The sequence below is a fragment of the Perca fluviatilis genome, chromosome 5, assembly GCF_010015445.1.
Source record: "Perca fluviatilis chromosome 5, GENO_Pfluv_1.0, whole genome shotgun sequence".
NCBI lineage: Eukaryota > Metazoa > Chordata > Actinopteri > Perciformes > Percidae > Perca > Perca fluviatilis.
The window spans coordinates 22159346-22183724 of record NC_053116.1 but is presented as its reverse complement, the minus strand read 5'-3'; the positions used below and the strand labels follow the sequence as shown (position 1 = coordinate 22183724).

Here is a 24379-nt window from a genome sequence, read left to right as displayed (position 1 = left end):
GCGGTGAGTCAGCAAGCAGCCATCTAGAGTCCATCAGATGTCTTAATAAGCCAGCAGAGAGGTCTCTATTGTAGGAGACAAGCATCGTTGTTCCTGGCAAGCCAGGACTGCATGCCTTCTCTCCAGGTTGCCGCAGGCACTGAGGACCCTACTTTAGCATCCATTATGCTGGCAGCATGTGCTCTCTTACCCTCATTCAACGTTGGCTGCTTAAGGATTAAGTGCACTCCACCAGGGCTTTTAGCCAAAATGTCTTAGGGCTACATTTCTACATGGCTTTTTAAAATTAAAGGGAAGCAAGCATCCAAACACATGCATGCATACATGCACACACATGTTATTGTAGTAAGAGCAACTAGCTCCCTCGGATGCATCTGGAGCCGAGAAGATAGGGTGACTATTTCATCATGTGTTGTGAATGAAGCAGTTATCAAGTAACAGCTTTTCAAACAGAAATGCAAAGAGTGAGATGTAGGGAAAACACAAAAAACTAAAGAAGGGACGACCTGAGTAGCAAATTAGATTGATGAAGCAAGAAAGAGAGAACTTAAACACTAAAAAATCCTGAAAAGTGACTTTTATAAATGTGAATCATGTTATGTGTCATGTGTGTTATCTGTTAAAGCTCCTTAAATTGAATTGACATGCAGAACGATAAAGACAAGGGGAAAAGGTGAAAGACCGTGAAGAAAATAGGAAGGTAGCCAGTACATTAGAACAATATAGGACCAGAGATTAACAGCACAATCTTTTCTTTTTGTTATTTTTTGCTGTTCGGTTGGTCTAAATATAGCTCTTCTCTCCTCTCCTTCCACTCCTCCCATCACAGACGGGTTGGCAGTGGGGAGAAGAAAGCAGAGGATTGTCAAAGTTCACTGAGTTTTGATGAATCCCTCAAGAAAGAGCAAAGCAGATTTGAGACTGGCTCAGCTATATTCACTGATGCCAGATAGCCCATCTGAATGTGAACAAAGTGCCTATATGGAGAACAAGAACAGACAGCCACTGAGGCTTGTCTCTGTTCATTCTACAGCATGTATTCAGTCTCTGCAGCAATAATATATTTTGTTCTTCTCTCCGACAGAATATTACATCTAGTGTTTTTCAATCCTCCAGGTAATGTGATGCAGGTGACTTCATAATGTTTCTTTTCATGCACTTTCCTTTAAAGTCCACAGAGGCATTCACAATTGAGGCAATAGAGGAACATGGTAACCCATGGAAATTCTCATCAAAGCTGGCTATTTTTTTTTTATTAAGTGCACAATAGCAGAGTTTTGGTACTGATAACGTTTTTTTTTTTTCAATTCTTTACTTTAAGGGATATACACAGTTCTTTCTTCAAAATCCTTTTTTATTTAACACAGCAAAGCAAAGTTCTCATATTATGAATGTTGTCTAAACACAAACAGCTGTACAGGAATGTTACAAATATGTTTTAAATTTCTGATTAAAGATCAAAGAAGATTGTTTTTTTTATACTCGCTGGCACTGATGCAGACATATTTCAGCTGGTACCAAAAAGGTATTGAAGTTTGATAGTAAGCCCTTTATTTGTTTTCTTGCTGGGCACTGCAGAGCCACGCAGTCAGCCTGACCCAGTACACTCCTGTACTGTAAGCAACCGAGAAGCTCTGCACCAACTTGCAAAAGGGTCCTTAAGAGAAGCCAGATTACATATTTCCCCAACAATTCTGCAGATTTAAGCAGAGATGCTTTGCAGTCACCTGCCCATGTCTCTGACCTTTTGACTTCAGAAGAGACACCTTACTATCTGTGTGCAGTGGGAGCTGATGCAGCACTACAGGCGGAGGCGGATCATCTGGAGCCAGCGAGAAGCTCTCCTCACAGTGCAACCAGAGTAGGGCAGAGTGGATCAATAGGAGAGCCACCCAGATTGATAGTCCATCCTGTCCAGAGCAGCTTCACCCTCCTCCTGCTCTAATGTTGCCTCAGGATACTTTCTCTCTGCCTGTAGTTAGCCCTTGGCAACCTATAAATAAGCACTTCCAAGTCATTTCAACACAAATCCACACAATAACAGCAGTCTATACGAATTGGGAACATCTTGTATTAACTGCAAAGAGAAATGCTCCTGCCGTGAGGACAATGTAATAACGTGAATCATCAGGGGTGGGTCAACAGTGAAGCTGGCATACAGTGGAGGAAGAGGAGCAGGACGCAGCAAGCCCAGCCAGGAATCTCTATATTTCATCCCAGCTGTCGACTTGGCCTTCCCGGCTACACTGTGCATACTTAGGCTGTCATCCCTCCAGGGATGCCTCAACCTGACTTCACCAAACTGCTTCAAAGTGCAGAGAGGCTGGAGCTAACCCACATAAAGCTGTGTACCTACAGTGCAGCACAGAATTGCACAGTGCTGCTGCATCCTTCATTAAATCAGATGTGTTTGTTAGACGCTGACCTGATTTAAGTTTCAGTTAGTCTTGGCTAGTAGGTTGAGCTAACTGAGGGAATGTCAGACTTATCAATATTTAATGATGCCCTACTTATTCATGCATTCCAGCTTCACATAAAAAAACAGCGTGTTTTCTGTCAAGTTTGAGTCTTAAACATTTTTTGTTACACAGGGATGGTTTATTAAAATAAAAGACATTTGTGTGCACAGATTACAGATAACACAGCCAATAATGACAAATGAATAAACTGAAGATGTTTCAAATTGTAGAATAAGGGGATGTCTTATAAGACCAGCCATACATACAGATGTCATAATAAGAAAAAATTAAAGCGTACTTCCTTACATTGTGACTTTGGTCTCGTCTTTGATAAGTAAAGAGTAATAAAAAAAAGCAGTGTTTCTAAACAGGAACAGAAGCTCAATTGGAATCTTTGGCCCTCTCAACATTGCTGGTTCATCAGATTTAATTAAGGCATTGCACACTGATGCGCCAACACAGTGTATGCATGCACACATGTATGCATGCACGCGCACACACACACACACACACACACACACACACACACACACACACACACACACACACACACACACACACACACACACACACACACACACACAAAGCACTTCGCTCCTCATGGGACAGGCTTTTAGTGCTCTGTCTCATGCAGTATTTAATTGACCCCACACAGGAAGCCTAGCGGTCCCAAATGCACTCCTTCCCCCCACCAACAGAGAAAGCATGAACGCCTGCAAGTATGCCCACAGCTTCCCACCACTGCTCCTCTGTAACACAACTGCACAAAATGCCATTTTCTGCTTTAGTGCAACTCAGACTTTCCACAGAAATGTCAGCGCTGAGGGTGAGGAGTTTAGACGTATATCGAATTTGTTCAAAACGCTCCAAATGTAGATGGAAATTCAGCCATCCTTCACTTTGACAGCCGCATACATCAACTCACATTTCTCAAACTTTCACTCAAAATCACAAAAGCAGAGTTGAAAGGTTTTCCTGTTTCTACAAAGTAAACCTGTATCTTCTATCCCTATCTAATCTGGTATTATTCATAAAGCATGTATAGGTATATTGTTAGGTTTATCAATGCAATTTGCAGCAGAGATTAGATGCAGAAGAGATAGCAGTGTACTTACTCAGTTGGAGGTAGGAGAGCACACTCCCCGTCTCTCTTGCTCGCTCTCTCTGCTAGTCAGTCATGGTGTGCTCTCTCTCTCTTCGGTAACACTGAAGTGTACTGTAGCGTGCTTGTAAGCAGTCTATCCCTCTCTCTTTTTCTACAGCCCCCTCCTCTCTTATTCTCAACCACTCTCAGTACACAACTCTTTGCTACGTCAGTGAGGCTCTCTCTGCTCTGCATATCCTCCTTCCCACCCTCTCTGCTGCTCCCCTCGCTTCCCTTCATCTCTACCTCGCCTGTCCAAAGGGATGTATCGCAACCGCATGGTGAGTTCATTCAGGACTCTATCACGACAGAACATCACTGTGGCTGAGGTGTTGTTTGTTGGATGTATCGCACAGCAACAGTCAGGCTAATACAATAACTTCTCACTGTTGTCGTGATGTAAAATCATTCCACACTTTCAGATCCAGAAACTCCACAAAAAATTATATATATATATATATATTTATAAAATTACATATTCTCATTTCAGTCATGTCTTGGGATTCTCACATACACAAAATGGACAAAGGTATGTGGACGCCTGAATGTTAATATTATATATTAATAAAATATTGATCTATTTCCCAAATCACAGACATTAAGATGCCGCCTCCACTCTTCTGGGAAGGCTGTCCACATGATTTTGGAAACTGGCTGCAGGGATTTGCTCCCATTCAGACACCTGAGCATTAGTGAGGTCATACACTGATGGTGTTGGAAGCACTATATTCTCGAAAATAGAATTGTGTGTTGTATCGTTGAGATTTCCCTTGATTGGGACTAACTATCAAGCCCAGACCAAATGTACACACAAGTAAGTACACAGGGGTTTCCACAACCATGTTGTGTAACTCAAAAACACAAAGACAAAATCTCAAAGGGAAAAAATCTGCCATTTCTATAGTCCTTTCACATTGTTATTTCAGCCACTGTGGATTTGAACTTGTCAAAATCCAAAAGTTTAGAGACGGGAGAAAGTCTGGTGGTGGTAAGGGGATATTGGGGCCATGTAAGTTGTCTCTGATCGACATGTGAAGGCGTCCCCAGCGTAGCCCTTTGTTCACTGAGTGTGTTCTGTAGATCTCATGGCTGGCTGTACTCTGACACCTGTGTATGTGTCGTGGATACATAGAGATGTGGATGTGGGAGTTAAACAACATACAAACCAACCAAATATTTCAAGAGAAGAAGGGTATATCTGCTTCATGTGTTAATTTGTGTGCAGAATGTCGAGCATAAGATACAGTGTGAGATCAACAACATGCATCTAAAGACAGACCGGTGTGACAACATAAAACCATGACTGCGGGTAATGTAAAAATCTCCAGCAAAGTTGAGATTCATAATTCATAGGATAGGTTGCAGGAAACAGTGAGGCGGAGGAGGGAAAAAAAGAGAGGTTTAGAGACTGAGCAAGCATTCATTCGAATTCTGCATGAGCAGTAGATGTGAATAAAACATGAATGAATGAAGGTTTGAAAGTTAAACTCCACAGTGTTTTGCTGCTGAGCGAGAGACAGGCAGGAAAATGAGAGAGAGACGCTTCAGAGGCTGCACCCAAGCAGTGAGTGCAGATGTCTGTCAGACTGCCCCATAAGAAACGCCTCTGTGGGCAGAGCTGTGCTGGTGCATTATGGATGAGTGGCTATTTTAAGGCACCGGGATGCTGCGTTTTGATTTTTGAGTGGAGGGAGATGACACCTGGCTGCTGCCAAATCCTTTCATGAGGTTTGTATGGTACTTGATGGGTTCAGACCTGCAGGTACAGTATGTGTTCCAACACAGACCTGATCCCTGTCTGAAGTGCACATGCCAAGAGGAGGGAGGAGGTAAACTAGTGGGATAGACTGGTGAGACGCCAGTGAAGTGAGTGATCGTTTCACCCAGCAGCTCTTCATACATACATACTCTTTATGTACGGATAAAGCACATGCATGCGATATGTTACATAATGCCTGGTGCAGTTGTTGATCAGATCACTGAGCAGTTCATTTACATACAGGAAGCTGCCAACGTAAATATTACAAGCAAGGGCGTCACTTTGTGTTGAAAAGTGGTGGAGACATAATGGCTCACATAAAAACACATTTTCATATCATTCTCAAGCAAATGTCTCATACCTCACTAAATGTTATGCAACCTAAATATAATGGCACCAATTGCACAAGTCATTTGCAGCTTGTTTTCAACAGGAGATGTTTAATTTGAATTGCAAGACCTGCCTCAACAAATGCCGGAGAGACTTTTAGCACTCCGGCACACCGGATGAATCTAGTGCAGAGAGACTGACTCGACCCCCTGCAGTTTGCCTACCAGACACACACTGAAGCAAATGTTGCAATCATCAAGTAGCTCCTCTAGAGGACCTTTTCCCAGCTGGATAAGGCTAGCAGCACAGTCATAATCATGTGCTTTGACTTTTCAAGCCCCTTTAACACAGCCCAGACCCTCTGGGTGGGAAACAAGCTCATAGAGATGCAGATGGACGCCCCAAAGGTGTCCTGGATCACAGATTATCTCACAGTAGGGCCACAGTTTGTCAACCTGCAGTAGTTTGTGTTCATTATTGAAAATACAATTTCTCTCTAGCTACTGTATATCTTCTATAAATCAGACCTCCCAGCTGGGACCTTCAGGAAAGAGTGACATAAAGAGTGTCATGGTAACCTTTGTTGCCAGGATGATCAGATTTAAAGTGATGGTTCGGAGTAATTCACCCTAGGGTCCTTTGCACCATGACCTCGAGCCAAACACCCCCCCAGAAGCTTTTTTCACCTGGGTCGAACATTGGGAGCAAGCAACTCTCATAGCAAACACAACACAACCTAAAAAATGGAAAATGTAAGGGTTTATTGCATTATTATTTTATCAAACTTTCCTTTAGAATATAATGATCTGTTCAGCTACATGCTATTACATCATCAATTGCGACACATAACATTGTTACAGAGGACACTTCCACTATACATTAACCTTTAATATTTAGTATTTCCAAAACTCATAGCCTTTACATTTTCTTTAAAGTGGTATAGCCTTCACATTTTTTTAAATATTTTTTTTTTGCAAATATTCCTTTTCCCTGATGTCATTCTGTTGCAAAGTACTGAGAATATAAGTTACAGTGAGAATTTAATTGTCATAACTAAACCTCCTAGGCATGCAGTATAAGTCGGTCTCACATGTACTGACATCAAAGAAGGATAGAGTTGTTGATTGATTTGTCTGTACACAGTCATAAGGAGTAGTGGAATATGAATGGTTTTCCTCATTCAAATATAAGTAAAACTGTTTTATCACACTCAAACTGCATGTATGCTATGTGACAAAATAATTAGTACAGCCTAAATGCAATTACTGTAGCTTATCCTGGAGCAAAACTGTAATCATTTATCTCATTGCCTAATTAATGATAAGGTGGAACAATTAAGCATGAATAGTGCTGGATGATTGTTTTCATCTGTTGCTCCAGCTGACCAATTTTATTTTGGTCCAAATGTTTATCCTGAACAAACAAAACCAATCCCCCTGCAACTCATCTGTCCCTAATTTCTGCTGGCAGACTGACAGTGCCAACGCATGCCTCCTATACTCCGGAGTGAAAGATTCCCAATGAGGTCAGCCTGCCTAATTTAATTATCGGTATCCTAACAAGGACCTACTCATACCTTTACTTTGTTAATGTCTGGAGGTAGCCGTAACGAAGGGCTACACGATGCCTGCATCTTGCGTTCAAACCCCTTCTTCTCATTCATTCGTCAACTACCTCGACCACCCCCGAAAAGATCCAAGAAGAAGAGAAAAGCGGAAAACAACCCACCTCGTTAAGCAGAAAGACGCTTGAATTGGTCAGGGACATCCGCAGTTAACCGGGATCTCAGTCACCTCAGCCCAACTTGGGTGAAAAAAAGCCAGTTTTCTTCGCTGATTTTATTTTATTTTATTTTTTAAATTTGTACAGTAAAAGGCATCAACTAAAGGCAGAGCACCGCACCTCGTCCAAACATTTTCACCACACAAGAAAGGTTCGGCTGCTACTCAGAGCTGGATGTGAAGCTCCGGCGGAATCTGCGCTGTAAACTCTCTTGTTTCTGGATTCACGACATGATCAATGCCTGTACATAAAGCCATAGGCACGGACAAACGGATGGATGGATTGCAGCTTTCTTAATAAATTATGCAAGACCTACACTTTTCACACAAGCCAAGTCCCCGAGAATTTCTGCGGCGTTTTGTCGGATTTATATTTTTGAATTTGAATTTGTGATATCATCTCTGAGTTTGGCATCAGTTCTCTTAAATTTGTGGCTGACATTTCTATTTGTATTAGAATTTAACTAGATTCACCTTGTCTTAGCCTAATTAAACTAGATGCAAATGTGGCCCTTGAAGCTCAATGTTCAGCAGGATGTGTTGCTTTGCAAGGAATCAATGGAATGACCAATTAATCTCCTGCTGAAATTACATTACACATCGAGAAGATAATTATAGACCCTGCCTATATTGTTACATAATTATCGGTCTGCGGTTCCAATGTTTCCTTTTGTTGCCAAAATGAAACGGATTGGGACGTTGTTTTTAGCGGAAGGAGACGTCTTGTGTTTGCTGGATGAAGATGTCCAGGCAGGCAGGGGTGAGATGCGGGTATTCTCGGTTTTCTGATCCAGCACTCTGGCCCCTTACACAGGGCCAATCGACCGCTCCAGTCAGGTATACTGCCAATGTCAAAAAGACAACAGGAAGTCATTGCACACACACACACACACACACACACACACACACACACACACACACACACACACACACACACACACACACACACACACACACAGAGGGCTCATAAAGTAGACTGGAGCACCTTTTGGGGTTGGGGTTACTTCACACTGCCCTGGATTTGAAGCAACATGTTGGTGTTTGTGATAATCTGAGAGAAGCAGAAATAAAATTTGGCAAAATCCAGTGCAAGTAAAATGTAAAGATCCCTCTAGACACATGCAATACTCTCAAAGTTTATTTACAGAGTTAAAAATGATATATATTCCTTTTCCCTCATTTAAAAATCCAGAATAGGCCTGTGCAAATATTGTTCATTTCTACATTTCAAAAGTCTAACTAACTGGGCACATGATTTCTTCTATTCACTGTATAAAGTCCATCCTTAATGTACACCAGAGCCTTCAAGTTTCATGCTGGACCATGGTTGGCTTCCAAACAAGTTGTGCTGTCAAAAAAATCATGTTGGTAGGCCTATGTGTTAAACTGGGATTTCAGGTAGATTTTTCTCCTTCAGCCGATGAATGTGAAAACAGCCTTCTATTGTCAAACTGCACATACATCATTCTAAGCAGGTAAAACAACTAAGGTAACAATAAACAAACACATTTTTGAGTGAATGAGGACTTACTGTAATAGGCCTTCATGCCCAGAGAAGGAATATGGCGCCGACTGCTGGTCAAACTGACAAAAGTTGCAATGCAATATAACGTATATTTACATTTACACATGGACAAAGCTGTATAAATTAAAGATGGCTTTACAACTCTCACATTGTGTGTTTATTTTTTATTTTAATGTTTATTTGTATAGGGACAAATTTGTAGCACACACCACAGCATTAATAGCTAAGCTAATTTGCAATAACGTACCTAGACGGGCCTATAAAATACATAAAACTCAACAACGAAAAACTACAAAAACACAAACTCAACAATAGGTAGGCCTATGTACATTAAAACTCAAAACTCCTAACTCAAAAAGAAAATACAGACAAAACAATACCAGACACAAGACTACAATAAAGCAACATAAATCAAGAAGCATTAGATCATTCATGACTACATGAATGGGAAGGACTACATATTTTTTTATTCTTTGTATTAGAATTAACTCACTATAGGCCTACTAACTATAACTATATAGTGCAATAACTATATTTTACGCTGCTGACACTGCTTTCTGCACACACAACACACTTTTCCCACTCTACACCAGCCAATTTCATTCCTGTAAGTACAATTTTCGTATTTAATTGTTTTTACTGCAAATTCCTTGTCTCTTTTTTGTGACTATTTTGCTCTAAATGCACTTTTTTATAGGTTATTTATGTTGGTGTATATTGTATGTCGTTTGTAATTGTATTTCTTCATGCTTCATCATGATGTAGTTTAAAAAGTTTTTTTCTTGAGCTTCTGCTGCGGTGACACTTGGATTTCCTTGCATCATTAGTAGAATTAGGTTATTTTAGTAGTAATCTAGCACAGTGCAGTAGGCCTATACTGTAAGCCTACTATAGTCACTATAGCAAAATAAAATACTCTACTAACTCTACTTTATATCAGTATGTTATGCAGTGCAGTATACTGTAACAACATACACTAACCTAAAGTTTATTGTTCCCTGTGGGATCTTCCAGGGTGTGTAGCTGTTCTAAAGGGTGAAGAGTCAACACATTCTTCTGTGTCAACACCAGTGTTGCCTTAGCCTACTGGTTTACAGATTAAACTGGGTCATGGGATGGGCTGCTTACTGGCTGGTTGTGCAGCCATTAAACCTGATAATCTTTATTTACTGTCTTTATTGTTTCACTGTTAAAATTATCTCATCAAATGAATGTAGACACTGTAGTAGTTTGAGTGTGACTGCTTTGGGGCATATTTGCAGTGAGCATTAATTTATTTTCTCCACTAGGTGGTGCTATAACGTCGTCTGAATGTGCTGCTTGAGTTTCATATTGTTTTCTGCCACTGACAGTAAAATAGAAATGCATGTTTCTATTCTGTGTGTTGTGTTATAATTTTGGTGACACTGTAGGTTGATTGCAAAAGTGAGAAAAAAAAGTTTAAGAACAAATGGACGACATTGCATCAAAGGTGTAAAAATCACAAACACGCAGGAAGAGACACACTCGTCCCACCTCTAGGGAGACTCCTGTGTTCACGAATGCAGCTTGTGTGTGTGTTGAGGCCTGTGTGCGTGTGTGTGTGTGTGTGTGTGTCTCTCTCTCTCTCTCTCTATGTGTGTGTGTGTGTGTGTGTGTGTGTGTGTGTGTGTGTGAGAGAGAGATAAAGAGAGAGAGAGAGAGAGAGAGAGGAGAGAGAGAGAGAGAGAGAGAGAGAGAGAGAGAGAGAGAGAGAGAGTAGGCTAGTGGAGGTCGAGGCGGTGGGAATGTACTGTACTGTAGCTTTGGCTGGGATGAGCGAAGGTTGTCCGGCCAAATTCGCAGTTTTCCCCGCTTCCAGACGGACAGATCCGCATCTGAAGCGTTTGACGGCGGCGTAAAGGCTGAACACGGAGCTAAACTGGAGCTCCACTGCGGTGTTATCATGTAACAAGGATGTCCAATGGTAAGTACGCTGCCTCTCTTAAGCTTTCCCGCGGCTGTGTTGGGCAACTGCTCTGCACAATGTTAATATGTTGCGGGTCGGCTAAACTGAAACGCAGGAAGAGGATACAGCAGTCGGAAAAATAATGCCAACAGCTGACTTGTAGCCTATTACAGTGTTTGCTGTGACGATTGCGACGGCGTTCAGGAGCCTGAACTGTTCTGCGGGACTGTACACACTAAGCATTCATTATGCAGTCACAGGCAATTCTTTTGCATTTGCATTTTTTGTATAATGTGAAGCCGCGACTAAGAGGCAAATCAGCTGTTGTGCCAATTGCCTTTTGGCCCACAGCATTCTCATCATTTTCTTCTCGCCCATGCAGTGACCTGTTTGGACTGTCTAAACATAATGACGTACACGTTTATGTTGAGGGAGACAGGCCCAGTATGTAGACCCCGTAGCTGTACATAGTCCTGTAAGCTGGGCTGCACATCGCTGCGATCAGAAGATCCACTGCCAAGACTGAAGTTGCCCGATGGAATGTTTTACTCCTGATAAGTTGGGAAAGGCGGTGATGTGTGTCGAGCTGCACTCTCTTCTGCAGCCTACAGACTCCAGGCTGACTTGAGGGTATCCAGTGGCAGGCCTACAGTGTTTCCATGTGTAGTGTGGTTTAAGAGGCTTTGAACACGGAGAGCTGTCGACTTCGCCTGTAGGCTATTGGAGCGTCCTGTTATGTAATGCGCTTCGGCCGACTGCCCGCATCCAAACAGTCTGGGCCTGCACGTGTATTTGCTAAACATGTTTTTTATTTATATATTTTTTTTACATCAGGCCTGTGTTAGCAATGAGTGGCAGGAGGGCTGCTGGTCAATATCCTGTGGAGAAAAAGCAATGTTGTCAATCTATAGAAGTAGGCCTACTGTAAGTGAAAGCATCACCATCTCCTTTATTTGTAATGCATGCAGGACGGCTGACCCTAATCGGTCCATATGTGGCACAGATTATATTCATATTCAATGGCAGATGCATGCATGTACAGATTGTATTACATAAGAGCCGCATGCTTCTGCCTGACATGTCGTAAATGTATCAAAGGTGAGTCGAGGATTAAAGTTATTGCTGCAGGAAGCCTGTAAACTCGGAGCAGAAGGTGAACTGGTCATATTTTTGCATTATCCCAGACTGGGTCATATGCTAAATCGATAAAATGAAATATACAGATTGTAGTGCTAGTGTAATAGTTGGGGTTATTTATTACTATATTATATTAGAATTAATTAAATCTGTCCAAGAAAAGGTTTTCCAAGCAACACATTTCTAATCTTTATTAAAATTATGTATTTTAGACACAATACAGACCCACTGTTTATCTGAACAACCATTTCAATTAGATTTTTTTGTGGTATTGGTTGAGCAACTCATATAACAAGCTGCTGGTGATTGTAAACATGGCCATGAGTGAAGTTCTTGTGTGCTCTTCCCACTGTTAGTCTCAGCTCGGTCCGCCTGGCAGAGATTTGCTTATTAAGTTTAGAGGTTAGCAGTGTCCTTGACATGTACTGCCAGAAACCAGCTATAGTGAGTCATCAAAGCTAATGGGGGAAGCATGGACAATTTAATCTGGACTGGAGAGCTCTTGATCTCTGATGGTGCCCACTCAGTAGGCCTTTGTTGTCAAATAGAGCACACCCATTCCTGCCCACTCAAGATGTCAGGGGCAGATTGCAGTGATAGAGCATAGCAGAGTGCTATCCACCAAGAAGAGTTGTTAGTCTCCTCCAAAAGCCCCCTATGGTAAATCCAGCAATCAGTGGAGAGTTTGTTGAAATTGGACTGTGTTTAACATTATGGTTTGATGGCAAAATTGACCAGTGGCAACCACTGCATGAGGAAATAATTGCAGGAGATTTTGTTGTCACAATCCAGTGTTTTTCAAACACAACAGCAAATCATTTTCATGGAAATGCTGTCCCAGGCTGGTGGGTGAAGTTGACGAGGGAGAGTGGAAAGGACAAGCCATTTGCTAGATATTATTTCTTGTCTCCGCTATTGATTGTCAAACTTTCTGCCAGAGAATCATACATAAAGACATGCACATGCAAACCTAAATAAACACAGTAACCCCAACAACAGATGTGATGTGACAAATGTGATTCCTTGATGTGTATATCCATAATGATCTTGACCCTCGGGTGATATTTCCTCAGGCGGCGTTAGCTCAACAACAATATGTGTATTTGTGTGTTTTCCCCAGGAAAACAGGTGTTCTATAGAGGCACTTGGTGGTGTATAGGGCTGATACACTGACTGTTTCTACAAAGAGGACAGCTCAAACACAGACACACTTCTGATGCCTCTGGCCAGTCTGAGCTCATGGTGTGTGCTCGCTGGAATAAACTAGTGGCCTGGCCAAAGAGTGCAGTGTTGCTACACACAATAAAGCCCACACAGGTAAGATTATCCTCATCTCTCTATGCCATTGTATCCCTTCAATTGATTAAACTCAGCTTTGTTTTTTGTGAAGTTTTCCTGTGTGTATGTTCTCTTAATGTCAACGTGTTTTGTTCAGGATGTCGTGGGCCAGAGGCCTCTTCGTAGGCAGAGTGGATGAGCGAAAGACAGCATGGGGGGAGCGCAATGGCAAAAAGAGGAAGGACAGCTCGTCGTTGTGCAACCCACACTACATGAGCTGCCTGAGGGACCATGAGGACCTGGAGCTCCCTAATGTGGCGCCCCAGCATTACCATTGTGGAGCAGGCACCAGTGGGGGCAACTTTGGTTTGCGCTGTGGCTGGCAGGAGGATCACTATGGGAAGAGGATGGGTGGCGGTGATCTGGGTCTAAAGGCTGTGGACCTGGGCTTTGAAGATGGCGAGCTGAAGGACAGGAAAGAGGAGGAATTAGGGGAATTAGCAGAGGGTGGCTGCAAGGCGATGACTGCAGCAGACTGCTGGATGCGGGTTATGTGGGTTTTCCAATCTAAGAAATTTCAGTCCGCTAAGCTGGAGCGTCTGTACCAGCGCTACTTCTTCAGGCTCAACCAGAGCTCTCTGACCATGCTGATGGGGGTGCTGGTGGTGGTGTGTGGGGTCATGCTGGCCTTCCACTGCATCAACACGACCCCTCATGTGGCATATGTCTCAGTACTGTCTGTGGCCATGGCTCTCTTCTTGGCCATGATGGTGGTGTGCAACCGCAACGGCTTCCACCAGGACTACATGTGGATTGTGAGCTACCTAGTGATCGGGGTGCTGATTGTAGTGCAGGTTTTTGGGGTGCTGATGGTGTACCCCCCCAGTGCCTCAGAGGGCATCTGGTGGACGGTCTTCTTCATCTACATTATCTACACGCTGCTGCCGGTCAGAATGAGAGCTGCTGTGGTTAGTGGAGCTGTGCTGTCCACCATACACCTAGTGACTGCCTGGCAGCTCAACCAAGAGTACAAGTTCATTTTCAAACAGGTAAGCAGAAACAACACAGAGCAATAGATTCGGTCTGAAAAATAATGGAGGGAGATATTCGCTCGTGTCTGTTAGGTGTGTACATTTCCTTTTATATTGTGATCGTGATTGTGATATACAGTGATCAACATCTGTCTAGTGATTAGAGCTGACACGATAATATGCAAATATTTGGTAACCAATTATCGTTTGAGTCACATTTCAAGCAAACATTTGCAGGTATGTGAGTTTAAATGTGACTATTTCTTTTTCTGTTTCACTTAATTGTAAACTGAATGAATAAGAAAGGAATGTAAAAATGTCACCTTTGGCTCTTGGAAATTGTGGTGTGATCTTACATATTACATATTTCTGACATTTCATAGACAAAATGATCTATTATTCAAGAAAAAAAGACACTTAATCAATGACGAAAATAATCGTGAGTTGCAGCCCTAATAGTGATATTGTACATTTTCTGGAAATTCTGTTGATAATGTATTTACAGATGAAACTAGACAGGCACTTGGAGAATGCAGACCTCCGCCAAGGCATGCCCTATCTTACAATGTTAATGCAGTGTGAATTTTCCCAGTTGGGAACTCATTTTTCCATTTATTCTGACACCACATGAATGCAGCACAAATGCCCTATCTTGCAATGTTAACACAAGCAAAAAAGGATTTGTGTATCTGCCCCGTAATTTGGATCTGCTCCAAAATTTAAGGGGTTCTTTCGTGGCCTATGAAACACCCTTCTATAAAGTTTAATGAAAATTGGACCAGTAGTTTCTCCGTAATCCTGCTGACAGACAAAAAAAAAATAAACGGACAAACCTAACCAAAAACATAACCTCCTTGGCGGAGGTAATAATACATGAAGATGGCTGTTCTTGTACATTAAACACCTGACAGATCTTCATTATATTGATCCAGAAAATCCAATATTGCCATTAAGTGTTCCTGCTCATTGATTTGCAACATTGCCAACAATGGTCTCATACAACTAGTAGTGAAATAACTAAGCACCTTTTAGTCACACTTAACACTTACCACCTAAGGATAGGTTCACGTTTTCAAGTATGTCTTAATAAAATACTCACAATCAGATATACAGTAGAATCTGCTGTAATAGTTCCTCTTGTCCATACTTGTTGCTTCTTGAAGCAATTTCAATGTATGTGGTGGAAGATAAAGGTTTTGTGAAAAATATACAAAGTTCAGTCAAAGTTATAAATATATTATTCAACAAATAATATAAACAAGATATTCAACAAGAGTTAGACAAATCAATTTGGAATCTTCCAAACTTAGGGTCTTTTTAATACAAAATTCCCATCACAATTTTACACTAAAAAGACTAATACTGACTTTTTATGTCCGACTGCTGAAGCATCTTATCAGTTTTGGCTAAACGCAATGCATTTTTATAAAACGAGGACTGTGGATTTTGTTCAACATCACACTGAAGTCACATCAAGTCTCTTTACGATGGAGAGCATGGACAAGAAGAACAATAACAGTAACTCATTTACTGTACATTTGGACATGTGAGTATTGTTTTAAGACAGACTGTGAATCAATCCTTCAATAGTTGTAAAAAAAAAAAAAAGAAGAAAAACATTCATGCTCATAAACTCTCTTTTTGTACCGTAGTTGCTGCTATACAGCCATCTCTGAAAATGACAGTGAACATTTATATTCATGAGAAAACAAGACACATGTCTCAGACTCGTGCTCAGCAGGGCCCACTATTATCACCATACAATTGAGCACAATGTTGTTACTGTATTCACAAGTGGAAACGCCCTACTTTCTCTTCTCATCAATATAGGACAAACATTGTACAGGCTCCTCAACCACTTTTCCATGTCAAAGGTGCCGTACTAAAAGTAGATGGTGCTTTAGATCGCTGCAGTTTTTCAAATGAGATTTTTAATGAGCCTATGTTTTGTGCTGTAGGCAGCTATTGGCAACTCTGTTGGGGTTTGTGGAAGGTCATCTGGGTTGAATGAGCCCGTTTAGCTGCATTGTGGAGGAATATCATGATAATGTAGCATGGTGCCATTCAGGCCGCAATTCCCTAAAACAAGGAGGCTATTGTAGTCAAATGAAACATGGTGGGGTGGGATCCTCGGATTGTGCAATGAATTTGATGGAAAACAGGATGATCACTTGGAAAAAAAAATAAAAACAGAATTAGACTTTCTGCATAATAGCTTCCACTCCCATAACACTGGAATAATTTCTTCATTAGTTTTGTCTCTTTAATCTTTTTGTATGTGCTATAAGATCCTCACTAATGTTCTTATAATGTGCAGTGTGTTTGTGGTAATAAGATTTACACTGTATCAGATTGTATTATTAAATTGTTCAAAATGTATTCATGAATCTACTAAACCTCCAAAACAGAAGTAACAAATGACCTTTTGTAGGACCACAACTATGTTTACGATTATTTGATTATTCCATGATATGTCAGAAAAGAGTAAAAACAAATGTTTCCAAGTGCTTGTTTTGACCAAAATCCCAAACCGTTAAAGTTTAAAAAATATAAAACAAAGAAAAGGTGCAAACCCTGATATTTTAGCGACTGGAACTCGAGAATGTTTGGTATTCTTTCTTGACAGAATGATGTCTTCATCGGTTTTTTTTGGGATCATTTTTCTATTGATCTAGTATTAAAGGGGTGGTTCAGAATTTTGGACATAGGACCTCATTTCCAAGTTAACCAGTGTGTTATTTATCAGTGGAGAGACAGTTTTCAACACTTTTCATCCAGTCCTTCCAGTTGCAGAGTTCGCTGGTGCTAGGCTAGCGCAAGTCAACAGTATCTGCTAGCCTGCCACTAAAAACCCACTCCACAGTACACCCGAGGCAAATAAATTATAACGCCAGACTATCAATGGAAATGTCTGTGTTGATAGAATAATGTTAGAAATAAAACGACCCTTGCATCTCAATGATCGTATTACATTTTGAGGGACTAGTTTCTCAGCAGTGGCGGAATTTTACTTTGCTCCGGTTAATAGTACTGCGCCAAAAAGTAAACAGAGAAGCACACTACAGTCGGGACACCTAGTAGTAGTCTAGTACATTGGTATTGAAGCATTGGATTGGAAACTAAGGACTAGGCAACATGGTGATTCAGTGTACATTTAGAAATTGTAAAAATAAACCAAACAGATGGGCACCACAAAGTTTCCACAAATTTCCATTGGGAGATCTAGAAAGGAACCAACTGTGGCTTCTTGCTGCTGGCTTGGACATCAAGGCGGAGACTCTACTCAAGTGGCAATTGTGTAGTGATCATTTTAGACCAGACGACTTTGAAAACCTCCGCAATCTAAAGGACCACAAATCACTGACAATGAATGCGGTTCCATCCGTCTTTTCCAGATGCACTAACAGCTACTGATGAACAGGTAATAACTTTTGGTAGGATACTCTAGCTAATAAAGCTAGCCCCTTTCATAACGTTAGCCTAGCTGCTACTGATAGATTGAGACTGACAACGTTAGTGGAGATAACGTTATAGTTCAGTGCATTGTGGAGAGTGACAACGTTAGCTAACACTACACTCTTGGTAGATACCTGGCTGGGCTAACCGCTAACTGTAGGTAATTGCTGACAGAAAAGTCATGTAAGCTCAGACAGTTTACATGCAAATTGCAGCGGCAGGTAAATAAACTTGTTTGATTGTCATGGAAACTGGCTTTCTCAGTAGCCTAGGTAATATCCAAGGGGGTAAGCTTTCGCTTCAGAACTCGAACCTCTTATGGCGCCATTTTGATGCTACAAAGCGATCACCTCCCATTAGCATTCCACTGACTGACATTCATTTTAACGTCACTTGACAGCGAATAACGTTACATCTGAAGCGTTTAAAGACTTCATTTGTCCATTGTTTATTTCTAAAGAAACACGACAATGTATAAAAGGCTCCATTACCTTGTACCTCACGTTATGGCTCTGTAGCAGACGTTTTTGTAAAAATAACGATTTGTGTCACATAGTAGAGGAATTACCGTATAGTACAGGAGTAGGTCGCAGGCAGTTTAGACTTACATGAGCTGTTTAGGTTTAATTACTAAGGTTAACTAGCATTTTAGTTAGCAATAATTAGCCTGTGCCCATGTTATCTCCTTACCTATACCTACGCTCTCCGTCTCTGTAAGATTGGGAATGATTGAGATTTCTCTTGGCACAGCTACCAGAAGACTTACACCTTTCAGACAGGTTGCTCACATCACATTTACGTTGTCTCTCTCAGTTGGAGGCTGCGCAGTAACGCTCAGCGCTCACTGGAAAAGTGCTTCTAATATCCTTCACTGGTCTCCGTCATAGACAGTATATAATGGACCAATAGATCCCGTTGCTCTGGACGGAGACCAGTGAAGGCTATTAGAAGCACTTTTCCGGTGATGGCCAGCATTACTGTGCAGCCTCCAACTGAGAGAGACAACGTAAATGTGACTTGAGCAACGTGTCTGAAAGTTGTAAGTCTTCACAGTAACTTCGCTGCCAAGAGAAATCTCAATCATATCTATTTGAGAGCGAGGTGATATAAACCGGCTAATTATTGCTAACTAAAATGCTAGTTAACATTAGTAATTAAACCTAAACAGCTCATGTAAGTTGAAACTGCCTGCAAGCTTATCCTGTACTATATGGTAATTCCTTCACTATGTGACACAATCGTTAGCCTATTTTTACAAAAACGTCTGCTACGGAGCCATAACGTGAGATACAAGGTAATGGAGCCTTTTATACATATACATATAACACTTCAGATGTAAAGTTATTCACTGTCAAGTGACGTCAAAATGAATGCTAGTCAGTGGAATGCTAACGGGAGGTGATGGCTTTGTAGCATCAAAATGGCACCACAGGAGGTTCGAGTTCTGAAGCGAAGCTTACCCCCTTGGTCTCCGTCCAGAGCAACGGGATCTGTTGGTCCATTCTTATATACTGTCTATGTTAATATCACTCTGCCGTTGCTGTAGCCTATGCTACCAACTACAGGGAACAAAGTATAACTATTGCAATGCGATGCAAGGATAGTTTTATTTCTAACATTATTCTATCAACACAGACATTTACATCGATAGTCTGGCGTTATAATTTATTTGCCTCGGGTGTACTGTGGAGTGGGTAAGACTGCTTTTAATGGCAGGCTAGCAGATACTGTTGACTTGCGCTAGCCTAGCAACAGCGAACTCTGCAACTGGAAGGACTGGATGAAAAGTTTTGAAAACTGTCTCTCCACTGATAAATAACACACTGGCTAACTTGGAAATGAGGTCCTATGTCCAAAATTCTGAACCACCCCTTTAAATAATAAACTAATAATTTTTTGCACCAAACCTTTAAAATCTAGTTTTTTGACTGTTGTCCAGTCATGCTCATTGATACAATAGGCCATTTACACAGGAGACATTTTGAAATGTCACAGTAGTAGAAGCACAATTTAAATAATCAAAATCAATGATGGCTGAATTCCATTTAGCTGCTTCAGTTTCAGGGTTCTGGTATTGTGCATGCTGGCTTACTGTCACACTGTAATGGCTTACTGGAACACTTAAATAGAATGAAGCCATTGTTAATGTTTTTATTTTATGTTACACCTGTGATTTCCCAATATGTCAACTATGGCTATGAAAAAGGGTTATTCACCTTTATATGCAATGTATCCCACAATTTTCCTGCCATTTAATTGCTACCACAGATCAACCTGTCGGTAAGAGCTGTGTAGTGTAGAGTATGTTTTTTCAGTGGGGAATGTTAGTGTCCCATAATGGCATACATGCTGTTTCAGAGGCCTTTTCACCCTTACATGAATGAAAGAATCATGTCTCAAACTTAAATACATGATTTTCTTTCCTGTTTGAAGTGATAATGTTTGAAGACAATGCCACACAATAACTCCAAAATCACACATGGGTTAAACTCTGCAAATCTCTAGAGAGATGTGATTGGTTTTCTCTACCAACTATCGCTATTAAGCAACCTGATGAATGGGGAGCTACTCTGAATAAGGCAATATTGACATAACTCCACTGGTCCAGTGAGCTTGTGTGTTAAGTACTTATGCCTCGGACTAGACAGGGTGACTACAGGCACATTGGTCTGTTGCCTCTATGTACTCCAGTCCTGGTTGGTTGCATTGGTCTTCTGATGATGGACTGCTGCCCTGCCTGCAGGCTTGGACCCCCAACACAGTACGTTCCAGTTCTCTAAACAATTATTGATGGGCCATGGGCCTCGCACTGTGCAGCTAGAGGGTTTCTCTCTCTCTCTCTCTCTCTCTCTCTCTCTCTCTCTCTCTCTCTCTCTCTCTCTCTCTCTTTTGGACTCATAGGCTTTTAATAGAGATTGAGGAAAGGACATCAGGTTTGCTTGGGGTTGTTTAATGCTGTCATCAGCCATGTCAAAGTCATGTGTACACATAAATCTTTTAAAGAAGAGGAATTTCCAGGCGATTTTCACCCTCAGGATAAAAGCAGCACAGTGTGTCGTGTAGTCAGCTCTCAAACTCAACAGGTGTCTTGCTTCAAGCAACTAGTTTTATGAATATAGAAGGACACCATTCAGTCTGTCACACCCTCTGTATAAGACACGTGAGCTCACACAAACTCTGTGGTTCTTGGTATCACATGGCCACACTCTGATCTGGGAAAGCTGGTTTCTTCTTCTGGGACCTCATCATCCTTCAGCCGTTTCTGTGTCCCAGACTTGTTGTTTCCTTTATTTGTATTTTCCCTGCGGAGATGTTCATGTAGGATCAGAGCTGAAAAGATGTGAGAACGATGATGGCGAGTACAAAAGGGGTCTTTGTGAGGGACCTCTATGATGAAGCAGGGGAGGCATAGGGGGGTTACAGTGGTGACAAGGGGACGGCCACAGATGTGTGAAATAATGCCTTGCTGACGCACCCGGCTGTAAAAGAGCTGCCAGTCTCTTCTCTCTTTCCACTTGTCTCACACTTTTTCTCTGAGTCATAATTCCATTTTCACTAAATCTCCCTCAGATTGAGTGGCCTTTTATTTCTCAACGGGCTGAGATTGAGCTCACGCTACTCATGGGGATTGTTTCCATAGATCTCCAAGTTTCCCCGCTCTGCTCTGAAGGGCCTTCTCTGACAACTACAGAGAGATGAAGCTGCGCTCAGCAAGTAGAAAGTTACACTGCTGTTTTCACTTCGAAGTGCCTCCACTATCCTTCAAGAGGAACCTCATTCATTCTCACAGATGGCATCTGGTTAGAATGACATTTTTTTACTTAGACAGGAGTGACTAGGGCTGCACTCAAGTCCTGACACTTATTTCCTCAGTGGTAGCTACCACCCTGAATACACACCTCCGGTGGAAAGATATCAAACTTTCATGATTACGTAGTTTGTAGTATTGTGCAAGAATATTTCATTTTTATCATTACATTTTTTCTCAAATTGAATTGGCTGTAGGTTGCTGGAAAGTTATAGTCCAAAACTAATACTTTTAATGAATAAAGTACAGTTATTCTATATGATTAGTTTAATATTTATTCTTAAATCCTCTTCTCATTGCAAAGGAGGATTTCACTCAAAAACCAAAGAAATCTATCTAGTTTAGAGCAACAGCTTATAATCTATACAATTTTACTTTTAAAGGTCCTATGACATGTTGCTTTTTGGATGCTTTTATATAGGCCTTAGTGGTCCCCTAATACTGTATCTAAAGTCTCTTTCTCGAAATTCAGTCTTCGTGCAGAATTACAGCCACTAGAGCCAGTCCCACAATGAGCTTTCCTTAGTATGTGCCATTTATGTGTCTGTAGCTTTAAATGCTATTGAGGAGGAGAGAGGGGGGGGGCCAAGGTGGAGTAGTGCCCTATATTTAGAGAGTGTGGCCAACTAGGGAATCAAATGTTCTGAGCTATCCCGTTCTGCGATTGGTTTCCGAGGTGGTCACGTGTTTCATGGACTCCATGTTTGATACCAACATTCATCTGATTCCCACTGATATAGTGCTGGGAATAGTGGAAAAATTTAATAAATTATTTTAAAAAATGACATAAATCGCAGAAAAAATGACTTTCTCAATCGTTAATGTGTACCATGCTGTCAAAAAAGTTCTAACACTGCTTTAGAAATGAATGAAGTTTGAAGTTAGCCTTATGCTAGAGTTAGCTTTTTCGCTATTATCTTCATAATTTTATTGGAGGAAAAGTGAAACACAGCTTGGACGGGGATGTTTTTCGGCTTTTCACAAGTTTAGACAGCTACGCTAAATATTACGACTGCCTTCGGAGTTTCCTATATCTGGTTTACGTTGTCAACATAAGACCTGTGGCGTTAGTGCTCCTTTTGTACCATAATTTTATTGAATGAAATATTAAGCTTTGCTCCTCTGAGATGGGTGGGTTTTTGTTATGTTACACACAAAGCTAACTATAGTTAGCATGTATGCTAGCAGACATTAGAAAGGTAAACACTGCTAGAGACTTATTAGGCGACATGGTCACTCACTACATGGGCATTTTTTAGAGGCCCATTTACGATATAGAAGGTAAATGTACAGTGGAATATTTCCACAAGGGCTTTTTACATATTGACAAACGTTGATAATAACATCTATATGCCTGTTTAAGGTGAAAATAAGTGATTTATTTCAAGATAGCATTATCCGCCCCATAGGGTTACACTGTAGAGTCATCTGATGTTGGTCTCCAATATGGCGCCCATGATTTGAGTTGGCCATGACCAACTGCCACTTTGCTTGTTTGCAAGCCATGATGTCTCTCTCTTTCTCATGGGCGGCCCAAATGTTCTGGGTGGGCAAAGCAGAGAAAGGGGGAGGTAACCTTGCTCCTTATAACAACATAAGGGGGAGATTCCAGATTCACCCATCTGAGCTTACTTTTTCTCAAAAGTGGAGCAGGATACCCAGGGCTTGGTTTACACCTATCGCCATTTCTAGCCACTTGGGGATCATAGGCAGGCTGGGGGAATTCATATTAATGTTGACAAACCTCATAAAGTGAAATTTTCATGCCATGGAACCTTTGAACAACTTCATCTGTCTTCATTTCACTCACATAATTACTTTTTTCCATCAAATTATTGTAAAGTGCAAGTCACTTTACTGACTGCTAAGTGAGTCAAATTGTTGGAAACTGTATGGATATTAAGTCCCTCCAGTGCAACTTGTCCACAGAAGGGTCCATTCATTATTTCCTCATCTTCACTTCTGCTGTGATTTGGCATGCTTCATCCTTTAAACTGCATTTGGTTTAAAAAGTCTGCTGCGGGTTTCTCTGACAGCTGACGTTAATTCAGCTGTTTTACTTCTAAGTTTTGACAGTTGGCAACCAGCAGCCTTTTGATTTTTTGCATTGGTATACTTTTGTTCAGTCACCTGAGTTATGGCTTCATCTAGTGGCGCCAAGCACTCAGACTCTGGCTGTAACTCAGACACGTACGAGCCAGTACACTCACGCACACACATAACATGGTCCAAAACAGATTCATTTGGCCCTCAGAGAGTGCTTCCCTGTGAGACACCACATGTCCCTCGTGTTTTTCTTATGTCACTCTCTCTTGTGGGAAGAGAGGTTTTGCTTTGATATATGTATTTCCGTGAGTTAAGTATAAACAGCTGTGCATCTATACGCCTATATGTCTTAAGGGGGATTATGTGATTTGCCGTGCCATTGTTTAGTTCAAAGAATTTATAACCAGCCTGCGTGCAAGATGTCATACATGGATTATCAAGGAGCTACACTGAAGTTGTTCTTTTGTGTCCTAACCAAATTCCAAATGGAGTCCTTTGAAGAGTGAGCTATTGACAGGCAGGTCAAGAAGAGAGTGAAGTCTCGAATCAAGTCTGCTTTTGTTATTGTGTGCTGATCCGATACTAGAGGAAAAACCTGTTCCTCTTGTTATGGGGTCAACAAATGTGGGACTACTGGAAACATACTGATCCCTCTGCTTAACACTGGTGAAAAAGATACCAATCAATGAAATGTCACA

General features: G+C 41.3%; 1 protein-coding gene and 1 long non-coding RNA gene across 2 annotated transcripts in view; one reads left to right on the top strand and one right to left on the bottom strand.

The window, feature by feature from the left end:
• Positions 1 to 7313: 7313 nt before the first annotated feature.
• Positions 7314 to 10581, bottom strand: LOC120558498. The gene is made up of 3 exons (XR_005639131.1): positions 9005 to 10581; positions 8459 to 8524; positions 7314 to 8315 (listed from the first exon to the last, which is right to left on the bottom strand). It is a non-coding gene; the product is annotated as an uncharacterized LOC120558498 (long non-coding RNA).
• Positions 10582 to 10716: 135 nt separating this feature from the next.
• The window catches only part of LOC120559233 (adenylate cyclase type 6-like), a 37685-nt gene continuing 24022 nt past the window's right edge, over positions 10717 to 24379 (top strand). Inside the window, exons 1-3 of the mRNA XM_039800792.1 lie at positions 10717 to 10943; positions 13183 to 13379; positions 13498 to 14389. Of these exons, the coding sequence (XP_039656726.1) occupies positions 13499 to 14389 (891 nt within the window). The 5' untranslated portion in view covers positions 10717 to 10943; positions 13183 to 13379; position 13498. The remainder of the gene's footprint in view (positions 10944 to 13182; positions 13380 to 13497; positions 14390 to 24379) is intronic.